General features: G+C 35.2%; 2 protein-coding genes across 2 annotated transcripts in view; both read left to right on the top strand.

Moving 5' to 3' along the window:
• The window catches only part of LOC107574857 (TBC1 domain family member 15-like), an 8,505-nt gene extending 1,146 nt beyond the window's left edge, over positions 1-7,359 (top strand). Inside the window, exons 2-8 of the mRNA XM_016261290.1 lie at positions 2,473-2,576; positions 4,312-4,379; positions 5,267-5,413; positions 5,526-5,616; positions 5,685-5,833; positions 5,955-6,096; positions 6,810-7,359. Of these exons, the coding sequence (XP_016116776.1) occupies positions 2,473-2,576; positions 4,312-4,379; positions 5,267-5,413; positions 5,526-5,616; positions 5,685-5,833; positions 5,955-6,096; positions 6,810-6,972 (864 nt within the window). The 3' untranslated portion in view covers positions 6,973-7,359. The remainder of the gene's footprint in view (positions 1-2,472; positions 2,577-4,311; positions 4,380-5,266; positions 5,414-5,525; positions 5,617-5,684; positions 5,834-5,954; positions 6,097-6,809) is intronic.
• A 5,600-nt stretch (positions 7,360-12,959) lies between these two features.
• LOC107574856 (heat shock cognate 71 kDa protein-like) overlaps positions 12,960-14,597 on the top strand; it is a 4,683-nt gene continuing 3,045 nt past the window's right edge. Inside the window, exons 1-2 of the mRNA XM_016261288.1 lie at positions 12,960-13,224; positions 14,443-14,597. Coding sequence (XP_016116774.1) covers positions 13,062-13,224; positions 14,443-14,597 — 318 coding nt within the window. The 5' untranslated portion in view covers positions 12,960-13,061. The remainder of the gene's footprint in view (positions 13,225-14,442) is intronic.

Raw genomic sequence — 14,597 nt, 5'->3', positions numbered from 1 at the left:
GAGAGAGAGAGAGAGAGAGAGAGAGAGAGAGAGAGAGAGTACTGAGTACTGCTATTCTTATGTATATTTGTGCATGACCATTAGCCTCCTGAGGTGACAGTAGAATTATGTCTAATATAACGTAAATATAAAATTAATTCTATATATAATTCTAAATATAAAAAGCAATTGTCAGGCAAGACCGTGAAATGTATTGACTGGATGGATGGAGGTGATGATGGGGGATGACATAATTTACTGCAATAATTTCAACACACAATGTTACATCTCAGCCGGTTGTGGGTTAAGTTGTCACAACCGACACAGAGTTACAGATACACATTGCAAAATATATTGATTGGTTATATGAGCAAGTGATATAATGCTAAATTTCTCCAAGTCTGTTCTGATGAAGAAACAAACGTGTCTACATCTTGGATGGGTTGAGCGTGAGTACATTAAAATTTTTGGGTGAACTGCTTTGTTTTTTAAAATGTTTATGAATATAATTTCAGTTGTATACAATGTGGCTGTTTCAATTAATTTTGTTTAATCAGCTTATTTTAGCAGCTTTGTTTTTTTTGTTTTTTTTTGAGTAAGCGATGTGATTTTTCTTGATGGCCTTGTAGTAATCTATTCAGTGGGTTTCTAAAGTAACTCAGATCTGCACCTATTATCATTCATGAGATCCAGTCACATTTGAAGCTTAATATTCAGCAACACACCCTAATCTTACATTACAATGTGTCACGAGAGTGTGATGCAAATGTGAACACATCAGTCATTTTTAAACACATACAACATGATTCAAAGTCGGACCAGCTTTCCAGCACAGACCTTCAGCAAACGTGCTTCAGTGTATCTTCTGCTGTGCGTGTGAAGGCCTCTCGTTTATAAAAAACATTCCTCTTATTCGATGACATTGGAATTTGTACAAAGTGAACAAATTACATAATCAGCTCTGTAAGAAGAGGATAAAGCTGATATAGAAGGAGATTAGAGGTTGTTTTGTTTTGTGTGGACCCTCAAACTCTCTCTTGGCCGACTGTGTCAGCTCATTGTGAAATGCCGAATTGCTAATGCGATGCTAACGTTGAGGTTTGTCTTGTTCTCTGTGGTGTAACACATTCCTTTAAAGTGATGCAATTAAAAGTTGGTATTTTAAAAGTGATGACGCTCTGTTTGTTTAGTCAATACATTCGTTTAAACTGTATTCGTTTAATACTAATGTAGTGGCTTTCCAATCAATTGTATTTAAGGACACTGACAATATCAGCTGACATTCCTTTGTAAGCAAGTTATCAGTTAGCAACTTTAAATGGAGATGCGACTGGGGGTGTTTAAAAAAATTATAATAATAAAAACAATAGACTTACTTCCAGTGTTATTGTAGAAACATTAAGATACGAGCGTAGTTTTTATTCAGTTTTTGTTTGTACATTTTCAATTGTCATTTTAATTTTAGTTACGATTTTAGTCATTTTGTATTGGTTTTAGTATTTTGTGTAGTTTTGTCAATATATATATATATATATATATATGTCTGTATAGTTTTTATTTCTGTTTTAGTTTTAATTGTTTTAGTAGGCCAATCGTTAAACTAAATTAAAATGAGAAATGTTGCCTTCTGTCAACTAGCTGGAATAAAAAAGTTTTTATATTTTATTTCAAGTAATTTTTTGTTGTTGTTTTAGTTAACTATAATAAGCCTGCTTACTTCAATAGAAGTTACGTATGTAACCATGGTTCCCCGAGGGAACGAGACGCTGCGTCTCTTTGCCATACTCCCTGCATCCCTGCAGGCGCTACTTCATCGAAGCTGGTTTGCGCCCGGCCGGATGTGCCTTTATGCTTTCTGGTGCTTACGTCACCCTGCTCGTGACGTCTCGCTACTCCATTGGACGGATTTGACACGTGCTTCAGAACGCGGTCACGCAAGGGCGTTCCCAAAGCGACTCGACGCAGCGTCTCGTTCCCTCGGGGAACCATGGTTACATACGTAACCTAGAGACGTTTTCTGTAAGTTATAAAGTTGAGTTATAAAATGAAAAAAAATTACAATATGAAAAACTAGATTTATGATGTTAATAACTGTAAACATGTCATCACAGTCTGTGAAAAGGGTCCATTGTGAAACAGCACGTATGACTTTCTTTCTTCTGTGGAACACAAAAGAAGATATATTGAAGAATGTTGGTAACCAAACAGTTTTGGTTCCCATTGACTTCCATAGAATGGACCAAAAAAATAAATACTATAAACGTCAATGAGAACCAAAACTGTTGATATCTTGTTTTGTGTTCCACTGAAGAAAGAAATGCATACAGTTTTGAAATTGCATGAGGGTGGTTAGAGGAGCTAAAAAATAAAAGGGCTTTTGATTTTAAGTTTTTTTTTTTTAAGTTATTACAAAGAGAAAAATTCACAATAAGACCAAGAAAGTGTAATAAGAAGTTGGATCCATGTTGATTTCATGCTGACTCTAATGTGCAGGTGCTATTTGAACGGGTAACCTTTGACCTGGAAGAGCTTCAGGAGGCCATACGCATCATTGACAAAGATGTTCCACGAACAGACCGAGATCTTCCATACTACCGGTGAGAACTTGTTTAATTTGTGCATTTTAATATGCTAAATAAAGGCAATGCCAGTCATGGAATAGTGGAAAAGCACTTACGGTCACAATCCTTTTAGAACCTCTAAAAATAATCAATTTTTTTAATTTGTATATTGACAAATCCTTATGGTAAGTGGCAAGAGGGTGACGAAAATATATTTTGTTGGCTCTTATTGTTAACATATTGTTATGACTTTTTATAACAATAAATGTGTTCATTATCCACCCTGCAGTCCTCATTTATGCCTGTTTAATTTCTTATGTCTGCTCATTTCCTTACAGGAAAGATTTCCTTGTTCCTTGTTCAGATTTCCGTGTTTAATTATTCATCTCTATGGCTACATAAATCATTTCTATCTTTATCTACAACCCATGTTGTTTTCTCTTTCAAACTTTCTTTTGTCAAATAGCAGAGTTCCTCAGTATTCTTCATTTCTGCTGAAGAAAGTAGAAAGTCAATTCGTTCTCATGTTCGTTTAAACAAACCTCAAGGAGTTGCCTCATTTTTTGCATCACTAATGTGAGTTGCCAGCTCAAAGTAAACATGTCATTGCCACACCAATATATCAAACAACCTTGGAGCTCAATGTAAATAACACTCAGGAGTCTGTCTCATCATTTCACTGTGGTTAAACATTAACTAGATTTGAGTACGGTCAACTCAGCTCACTTTGAAAGCATACTTCAGTATCCAAGTACATAGAGAATCCACAAAAAGAGCAGAAATTTATAAATATATAGTTCAGTCATGAAACTCTAGATGGCGCATTCTGACGGGGTGTTAACATAACTGATGATATTCAGAGAGTTAAACGACTTGGCACAAGCTGATTGGTTCATGCTGCATATGCAGCCAATGAGCTTACTGCCTTGCATTTATATGGCTGGCTAGCATTCACTTGAGATTCCTGCAGCACGCTTTCAGAGTTCTCTGAAACCCTCCACCTTCCCCAGCTCCACCTGTATAGATCTGCTACGGGGTTATTTTATATGCTATTTGTGCAGCAGCAGTATGTCTTAAATACTCATGGCACCGTATCGCCATGTGCATTGACAGTAGCAAGTTCCTGTACTTGCTTGCAGCAGCAGTAATAATCTACAGCTACAGCATTAACCAACAGCAGCAGCGTAGCAGATCTGTTCCGCCAAGACCAAATACATTAACATTTTCACATCCATAACCATGCTAAAATGTTCCGAGAGTTGTCATGATTGAATTACATACACTGCAATTATAGGCATGCAGAATAATTACTCATAAAACATAAAACATAAAGACATTTAAAAAGTATAAATTATGTTTTAGAATAAATATGGTCACGTAATGCTTTTCCTATTAAGTTTTTTTTTATTATTATTAAGATAATGCTACTCTTATTTAAAAGAACAAATGATAATTATATAAACTAATATAACATTAGCCTATTTTGCTGCTGCAAAAACAAACACAAACTTTCTGCATACCATTCATATTTTTCCTGATAACAATAGACCACATTTTAAAATACCAGCAGACGTAAAATGATCAAATTTAATTTAATTTGAGTGTTTTAACAGAGTAAAAGCGAATTTGATTAAATCATACAGTGCATACCTGTATGATTGTACCAAAGTTGTTTTTACTTTGTTAAAATGCTCCTATTAAATTCAATCAGTCCTTTGAAGAATGAAGTATTGCCTGGAGAAAGACTTTCTAATCACTTGTTTCATCACAGGAATGAAGGTTCAGGTAACCTGCTTGTCTTGAGAGATATCCTAATCACATATGCTGCTTTTCACCCAGGTACGTGGTTGTAAATACACTTTTTGGTCAGTGATTTTTGTTAAAGAAATGAATACTTGAATTTAGCAAAGACACATTAAATAGTGTACAATTAACAATAAAGATAAATGCTGTTCTTTTTTGTTATCACGAATCCTGAAAAAAGAGATCACTTTATCACAAAGATATTAAGCAGTGCAACAGTTTTTATTATTGATAATAATAATAAGAAGAAATGTTTCTTGAGCAGCATATTAGAATGATTTCTGAAGGATCATATGACATTGAAGACTAAAGTAATGGCTGCTGATTTTAAATTCAAAATTCAGCTTTACCATCACAAGAATAAATTAAAATGTACAATATATTAAAATAGAAAAAAATATATTTTTAATTGTAATAATTTTTCAGAATATTGCTGTTTTACCTTATTTTTTGAGCAAATAAATGCAGACATATTATGAAATCTTGCCGACCCCAAACTTTTTAAATGTAGTGTTTATTTACACCAGGGGTCCCCAAACTCGGTCCTGGAGGGCCGGTGTCCTGCAGAGTTTAGCTCCAACTTGCCTCAACACACCTGCCTTCAAGTTTCTAGTATGCCTAGTAAGAGCTTGATTAGCTGGTTCAGGTGTGTTTAATTGGGGTTGGAGCTAAACTCTGCGGGACACCGGCCCTCCAGGACCGAGTTTGGGAACCCCTGATTTACACACTTTCATTTGGCTGTTTATTAATCTGATTTTTGGGCGACATCTAGTGGTTAAACTGTGAAGCACTGTGTCTGTGACCAGATGTAGCTGAGGATCCAGCTCTTTTAGTAAAGCAGCTTCCAACTCGGATAAACACCACAACAGAAACAGCATTCATTGTCTAACTTAATAATCAGTTTGTTTCCCTGGTCTCTGCAGAAGTAAGTTACGCTCAGGGAATGAATGATCTGTGCAGTCGCTTTCTGGAGGTGCTGGACTCAGAAGTGGACACTTACTGGAGCTTCTCCTGCTACATGGATAAGTTTTCCAAAGACTTCCGTGCTGATGGACTGTATCGCAAAATGGGTGAGTTTCCTTTGTTTTTCCAAACTGTTTAGATCTGTTATTAGCACTAATAATTATACAGTTTCTCACTGGATCTATGGTCAAATGCTGTTTCTGTTGTGGTGTTTCTCAGAGTTGGAAGCTGCTTTACTAAAAGAGCTGGATCCTCAGCTACACTCCCATCTGGTCACAGACAACATGGAAAAATTCACTTTTTGCCACAGGTGGGTTTTGATTGTCTTTTTCTTCTCTTTCTGTCACTTTATAAATCGTTCTCTTGTCTTCCATTCAGGTGGCTTCTGTTGGGTTTCCAGAGGGAGTTTGAGCACAGCGATGCTCTGCGTCTGTTTGAGATTTTCAGCTGTGATCATCTGGAGCTCATCTCACAGCAGGTGGATCGGGCTCGATATCAGGAGAGACTGGCACGCAAATACAGCCTGGGTGAAAGTTCTTTCAACTAGCTTTTTAAGATAGGTCTTAAGCATTTAATGCCTTCCAGACACTGTTTATCATAGACACTAATATATTTCAAATGATTCTGATTTATGACTGTGATCTCCAGAGGATGAACCTGTGATGGAGCTCCAGGCCGTAAACACAGACTTCACTTTTGAACTCTTCATGTGTGCCACCATCTTGCTGGAGAACCGAGAAGCTTTACTCAGCTGCAGGAACGACGCTCAGCTCATACAGTTTACCAGCAGGTGTGTGTGTGTGGTGTGGACTGGTTAGTAGATTGGTAGATTGGTATGGTTCATTGTAATGTAGACTACATTGATCTCTACAAGCAGGGTTATTATTGTTAACTAAAACTAAAACCATAAACCATTTCATTACTTGAAATACGCATGAACTGAAATCAAATATTAAAAATAATTGCTGGTTGCTAAGGCAATATTTCATATTTTTTGTTATAGGTCATTAGTTTAGGTTATCTAAATTAAATGCTAAAACTTAATAAAAGCTATATACACATGTAATACAAATGACAAACACACAACAAAATTACTAAAACTTGAACTAAAATTAAAATGAAAACAGGAAATATACAAATAAATTCAAAATATTAACAAAAACTATTATAGTACATCAATGATACTAAAATAACACCGTCTCCAGGCTGTGTTTTAGGATTTTTACCCAGTTTAGCCTGTCTGAAGACCTTATATTTGTTGTTGTCTTGATATTTTATTACCTTTTGTAGTAGTATGGACAAAGAATTCAACCAAGTGACTTATAGGAGCAAAAAAATAGGAGTTCATTTATAATAATATATATATATATATATATATAATTTATTAAATATTTTATTTTATTTTTTTAGTCACATTTAAGTGCAATATGTTTTAGGGCTACTATATAATACACAGTTTTCATTCATGGAGCATAAGCATCTAATCATGCTGTCCCTGGTTAGTCTGCAGGGCAAGCTGGACCTGAACAGCACCCTGAAAAAAACTGAGGAACATTTTTACAACTACTGCAAACGCTCAGCCTGGGACTATTTGAGAGGTCGCTGTCGCATGCGCAAGAGCAAAGAGGACCACTTTTTATATCAACTCCGCAACCTTTTCTCCTGAGACCAAAAGGCCTGCATGGAATTTTCCAGAAAGCAGTTGTGTTGACAGAAACTCGTGAAATGTGACATTATGTCCCAGTGGAACTTTCATTTTATTCTAAATAATGATGCTGCTTTTAACCAGAGTTTTGTACAGGAACCTGATGGACTCCTTCCAGACAGTTCCTTCAGTATTTGATCTTAATTTATAAGGCGTCTATTATGGTGCCAGAATTTATGTGAGAACAACTCAAAACACTAATTTAATCACTCTAAGATAATCAAATAAGTATTTTATATCACTTTTACCCTGATCGTGCTTGAACAGATATTTGATAGTGCTGAAGACTTGATTAAAGGAATAGTTCACCCAAAAATGGAAATTTGCTGAAAATGTACTCACCCTCAGGCCAACCAAGATGTAGATGAGTTTGTTTCTTCATCAGAACAGATTTGGAGAAATTTAGCATTTGTTCACTAATGGATCCTCTGCAGTGAATGGGTGCCGTCAGAATGAGAGTAAAAAAAAAAACATCACAATAATCAACAAATAATCCACACGACTCCAGACCATCAATTAACATCTTGTGAAGTGAAAAACTGCGTGTTTGTAACAAACAAACCCATCATTAATGCATTTTAACTTTTAGTCATTGGTGAGCAAGTGATACTACATTTGTCCAAATCTGTTCCCACAAAGAAACAAACATCTTGGATGGCCTGAGGATGAGTACATTTTCAGCCAAATTTCATTTTTGGGTGAACTATTCCTTTAAGCCTATTGACTGCAGAGATGCATTGCATGTTAAGGTGAAGCATGCAATGTTAAAATTCACTTCATTTTGAACAGGATTTTGTACTGCGTTACAGCTGTGCAAAACAGAAAGCAGAAATCCTTATTGGTGATCTAGGCAAGATCTGACTTGTGAGTATTATTCAGTCTCAGAATCATCTTGTGTCTGCGTATTTGTCACATTAGAGCACAATATAATAATAGAAACACAGTTTCAGTTCTGAGAAGCTCTAGAAGACCCTCTGTGGTGTTGTCTTACCAATCGTAGAGTGATCAAGTATGTACTGATCAGAAATAACACGTTGAACCAGGACACCCTTCACTCCACACTGCATTCATTTTATTATGTAAGAGGCAAAAGAGTATGGAATATTGCACATTTGGTTATTATTTATTAGAAACTGACACACTATGACACGATTAGTGAGGGAGTGCTGCTAAAGTTGTTTTCTAAGAATATGAAATCACTGACCAACACTTTTTGGGGAGCGGGTACTGTAATTTTGATGCTGTCCACTGATGTTTGAATTATATTTTGAAATTTTGCACAGCATGTTTATTGTGTTTTAATTAATGTAGCAATAATGAAAAGACACTGCAATGTCAAACTGAATCAATGAATTTATCTGCACATTTTAAATGAGTTGAGTGTTCGTGTCATTCATGAACTGTGTGTGTGTGTGTGTGTGTGTGTGTGTGTGTGCGTACGTGCGTGAGAGAGAGACTGAGAGGGAGTTTTATTTTAAGAATACTGTGACATTTAAGCAGTCAGTTTCTAGTGAGTCACTTCATTAAGAATAGACTCATGCATGCTAGCCAAGTCTACTGCTACAGAGACTACTGCTGTATTATGAAAAAAAACTTTGGAGAATTAAAATGGTAGATATGAAATTTTTTTTTTTTTTTACATTTTCTCTAAATAAACACTTTTACTGTTGAAGCCGATCATCATCTGTGATGCATGGCTCTTTCCTCTAATTAATTACAAACCAAAAATCCTAGTATTAGCCATGCAACCCTGTTTCCACATAATTTATTCATAATTAGATTTTTCCTAAAGATTCTGACACACAGTGACCGACATCCTTTGGGCCTTTCCTAAAGCATGATGGGAAGACAAGTAGATAGTCTTATTCCATTTGATTTTTACAAACATTTGCCAAGTTTAGGGTTGATCCTGTTACCCAAGTTTTTGAAAATATTGACAATTCTTAAAGAAATATTCATTTAATGGAACATATAAAACATGTTTTATATATTTATGCTAAAAATACAACCCTGTTGGCCAACATTTATAATCAATTGTTTTTTTTAGCAACATCGGATGAACCTGCAGTGACGGAGCTCCAGGCCATAAACACAGACTTCACTTTTGAACTCTTCATGTGTGCCACCATCTTGCTGGAGAACCGAGAAGCTTTACTCAGCTGCAGGAACGACGCTCAGCTCATACAGTTTACCAGCAGGTGTGTGTGTGTGGTGTGGACTGGTTAGTAGATTGGTAGATTGGTATGGTTCATTGTAATGTAGACTACATTGATCTCTACAAGCAGGGTTATTATTGTTAACTAAAACTAAAACCATAAACCATTTCATTACTTGAAATACGCATGAACTGAAATCAAATATTAAAAATAATTGCTGGTTGCTAAGGCAATATTTCATATTTTTTGTTATAGGTCATTAGTTTAGGTTATCTAAATTAAATGCTAAAACTTAATAAAAGCTATATACACATGTAATACAAATGACAAACACACAACAAAATTACTAAAACTTGAACTAAAATTAAAATGAAAACAGGAAATATACAAATAAATTCAAAATATTAACAAAAACTATTATAGTACATCAATGATACTAAAATAACACCGTCTCCAGGCTGTGTTTTAGGATTTTTACCCAGTTTAGCCTGTCTGAAGACCTTATATTTGTTGTTGTCTTGATATTTTATTACCTTTTGTAGTAGTATGGACAAAGAATTCAACCAAGTGACTTATAGGAGCAAAAAAATAGGAGTTCATTTATAATAATATATATATATATATATATATAATTTATTAAATATTTTATTTTATTTTTTTAGTCACATTTAAGTGCAATATGTTTTAGGGCTACTATATAATACACAGTTTTCATTCATGGAGCATAAGCATCTAATCATGCTGTCCCTGGTTAGTCTGCAGGGCAAGCTGGACCTGAACAGCACCCTGAAAAAAACTGAGGAACATTTTTACAACTACTGCAAACGCTCAGCCTGGGACTATTTGAGAGGTCGCTGTCGCATGCGCAAGAGCAAAGAGGACCACTTTTTATATCAACTCCGCAACCTTTTCTCCTGAGACCAAAAGGCCTGCATGGAATTTTCCAGAAAGCAGTTGTGTTGACAGAAACTCGTGAAATGTGACATTATGTCCCAGTGGAACTTTCATTTTATTCTAAATAATGATGCTGCTTTTAACCAGAGTTTTGTACAGGAACCTGATGGACTCCTTCCAGACAGTTCCTTCAGTATTTGATCTTAATTTATAAGGCGTCTATTATGGTGCCAGAATTTATGTGAGAACAACTCAAAACACTAATTTAATCACTCTAAGATAATCAAATAAGTATTTTATATCACTTTTACCCTGATCGTGCTTGAACAGATATTTGATAGTGCTGAAGACTTGATTAAAGGAATAGTTCACCCAAAAATGGAAATTTGCTGAAAATGTACTCACCCTCAGGCCAACCAAGATGTAGATGAGTTTGTTTCTTCATCAGAACAGATTTGGAGAAATTTAGCATTTGTTCACTAATGGATCCTCTGCAGTGAATGGGTGCCGTCAGAATGAGAGTAAAAAAAAAAACATCACAATAATCAACAAATAATCCACACGACTCCAGACCATCAATTAACATCTTGTGAAGTGAAAAACTGCGTGTTTGTAACAAACAAACCCATCATTAATGCATTTTAACTTTTAGTCATTGGTGAGCAAGTGATACTACATTTGTCCAAATCTGTTCCCACAAAGAAACAAACATCTTGGATGGCCTGAGGATGAGTACATTTTCAGCCAAATTTCATTTTTGGGTGAACTATTCCTTTAAGCCTATTGACTGCAGAGATGCATTGCATGTTAAGGTGAAGCATGCAATGTTAAAATTCACTTCATTTTGAACAGGATTTTGTACTGCGTTACAGCTGTGCAAAACAGAAAGCAGAAATCCTTATTGGTGATCTAGGCAAGATCTGACTTGTGAGTATTATTCAGTCTCAGAATCATCTTGTGTCTGCGTATTTGTCACATTAGAGCACAATATAATAATAGAAACACAGTTTCAGTTCTGAGAAGCTCTAGAAGACCCTCTGTGGTGTTGTCTTACCAATCGTAGAGTGATCAAGTATGTACTGATCAGAAATAACACGTTGAACCAGGACACCCTTCACTCCACACTGCATTCATTTTATTATGTAAGAGGCAAAAGAGTATGGAATATTGCACATTTGGTTATTATTTATTAGAAACTGACACACTATGACACGATTAGTGAGGGAGTGCTGCTAAAGTTGTTTTCTAAGAATATGAAATCACTGACCAACACTTTTTGGGGAGCGGGTACTGTAATTTTGATGCTGTCCACTGATGTTTGAATTATATTTTGAAATTTTGCACAGCATGTTTATTGTGTTTTAATTAATGTAGCAATAATGAAAAGACACTGCAATGTCAAACTGAATCAATGAATTTATCTGCACATTTTAAATGAGTTGAGTGTTCGTGTCATTCATGAACTGTGTGTGTGTGTGTGTGTGTGTGTGTGTGTGTGCGTACGTGCGTGAGAGAGAGACTGAGAGGGAGTTTTATTTTAAGAATACTGTGACATTTAAGCAGTCAGTTTCTAGTGAGTCACTTCATTAAGAATAGACTCATGCATGCTAGCCAAGTCTACTGCTACAGAGACTACTGCTGTATTAAATGTTTTTGTGAAATAAAGTGTGGCGAGTTGAATATGTGAATATGAATCTTTTTTTTTTTTTTACATTTTCTCTAAATAAACACTTTTACTGTTGAAGCTGATCATCATCTGTGATGCATGGCTCTTTCCTCTAATTAATTACAAACCAAAAATCCTAGTATTAGCCATGCAACCCTGTTTCCACATAATTTATTCATAATTAGATTTTTCCTAAAGATTCTGACACACAGTGACCGACATCCTTTGGGCCTTTCCTAAAGCATGATGGGAAGACAAGTAGATAGTCTTATTCCATTTGATTTTTACAAACATTTGCCAAGTTTAGGGTTGATCCTGTTACCCAAGTTTTTGAAAATATTGACAATTCTTAAAGAAATATTCATTTAATGGAACATATAAAACATGTTTTATATATTTATGCTAAAAATACAACCCTGTTGGCCAACATTTATAATCAATTTTAATGTTTTTTTAATCATACACCAAAGTTATTCTAAGAAATTCTCAAATAAATATTTTTCTTTAATTTATAGGAAATATAAAATATTTAATTTATTCAGTTATATTAATTAACTTGAGCTAAATTTGCAACCCTTTTGCTCTTTAACTGTAATAAATTTTGATGTTGATTTTAAAATAAATTACCATAGTTATTGTTAGAAATTCTCAAATAAATATTTTTTTTTCATTAATAGTTCATATTTATTTAGTTATATCAATTAATTTAGGCTAAAATTGCCAATTAAATTGTGACCCTGTCACCCAATAATTGTAAAAAAAATATATATATATATATATTATCATTATTATTGTAATGTTTATTTTATTGTTACAATCTTTTTTTACATATTTAATATATATATGTATATTAATATTTTTACGCTATTTATGGAAAGTGCCACATTTAGTATACCGTGTTAGATGCACATACATTGAGGGCACTGTTTTGTATTAACTTTATTTATGATGAACACATCCCTCCAAGAATGTCTTATCCATTAAGTGTTTCAGTGCTTAACACTGTCTGGTGAACTTATCTCCTGAGAGCATGCTTTTATCTAGCATGCTATAGCACCACCGGGCATTTTGAGGCAAAAAGCACCACAAAAATAAAAGGAGAGGACACTGCACATATTGAGTTCGTGTAATTCTTAATGAAGGCTGAATAACCCCATGAATGAAAACAAGTGTCTTCTTGTTAAATTTCCCTGGTGTTGGCAGTAGGTTGTTAACTCATGCGCTTGCTCTGAATGGCAGACGCTGGCGAGGCTGGAGCACATGAGATCTGCAGCCTGGACGTTTCTCTGCACTGTCAGGTCAGGTGACTTCATGCTGGAATCTCTTCGGCCGCTATGGCTATATGCACACAAGAGTCCAGGGCTTCTGCCTCTGAGTCCACCAGTGCAGGAGTGCAAAAGGCACCAGGACGAGCGCTAGCAGGGCTTTGGTCGAGGGCAGACCCCGTGCTGAGGGAAAGGACACACATTACCTCTCAAGTACAACTTTTCCAGGAAGGTTAATGTTTTCTTTGAAGCATTGCAAGCAGCCTGGCCTGGTGTTCTGTTCTGTCTGCTTCTGTCTGTTTTAGATTTGGACTGTTTTGGAAGTCCTGCATTTCTATGTGTGTGTGTGTGTGTGTGTGTGTGTGTATGTGTGTGTGTGTGTATGTGTGTGTGTGCACACTCCCAATTCTGAGAACAGACTAATTTTGCCCCCTCACATCTACCACACATGCAAATCATGTGAATCTTGCAGGCCACATGACCCATTCAGATTCTTTGTGTCTCTTACCTTCCCCATTGTGCTCTTGTCTCATGACAACAGCTTTTCTGTAAGAAACAACCTGCTTCTTTGTCAGGTTTGTATTTTATTTAAAGACTAACTAATATTATTACTGATACCGATTATTTTTGTTCAGGTTGAATATGCAATATTTTTCATTCTTAAAAAAAGAAAAGAAAAAGTGTGACCCTGTCTATGAAATCCAGGCTAAAGTCTCAAAATCTTATTATGAGATAAGCATCAAAGTTTGATTTCAACCATTAATTTCACTATGATTTCAATCTTTGACATGGCCTTACTCGGTCAGTATTAAAGATATCAAGGTTACATTTTGTATGTTCTTTACATTATGAAGGATTATTTTATGTAAAACAGTAAATCACAAAAAAAAATACTTTAGCTGGGTTTTCACAGGCAGAGTCACAAAAAATATATATATAAAAATATAAAATCTACTTATTATTAGTCATTAATGCCATCATATTAATGCAAAGTATTGAGCCCCACGTCAGGTTATGAATACACATGATTAATAGTTGAATTATGAGCAATGTGAAACATTGATAACCTAGATTCCTTTATAACCCTGAGTTTAGAATGATCCAGGGTTAACTATTTAAAGTGTGAAAAGCCCTTTTGTAGTTCGTCTAACTGCTCATTTTAAAATATGCGTTTCTCACTTGAGAATTAATGTTTTGTAAAAAGTTGCGTAATTTATGCAAACAATGCATTAAATAAGTTAAATTACCTATGAATGCAGTCGTGTAATAATTGTTGGATGCTATTTCTTTGCAGACTTGATATTGTAGGACTGTTTATAAAAAAGGAAATATACACGCATTGAAGGTGTGATTTGTAAGCTTACATATTCAAGAAAGTATGTATTCTCAATAAAACAGCTAAAAATGATTTATTCTGATACCTAAAATCACCATTGGTCATCTGGTCCAGGCAAGATGTCAAAAGGTCCAGCAGTGGGTATTGATTTGGGCACCACCTACTCCTGTGTGGAATCTTCCAGCATGGAAAGGTGGATGGAGATCATCGCCAATGACCAGGGGAACAGAACAACCCCCAGCTATGTCGCTTTCACAGACACCGAAAGA

The sequence above is a fragment of the Sinocyclocheilus grahami genome, unplaced genomic scaffold, assembly GCF_001515645.1.
Source record: "Sinocyclocheilus grahami isolate Dianchi unplaced genomic scaffold, SAMN03320097.WGS_v1.1 scaffold2363.1, whole genome shotgun sequence".
NCBI lineage: Eukaryota > Metazoa > Chordata > Actinopteri > Cypriniformes > Cyprinidae > Sinocyclocheilus > Sinocyclocheilus grahami.
The sequence above is the reverse complement of the archived record's forward strand: the minus strand, read 5'-3'. Positions and strand labels throughout refer to the sequence as shown.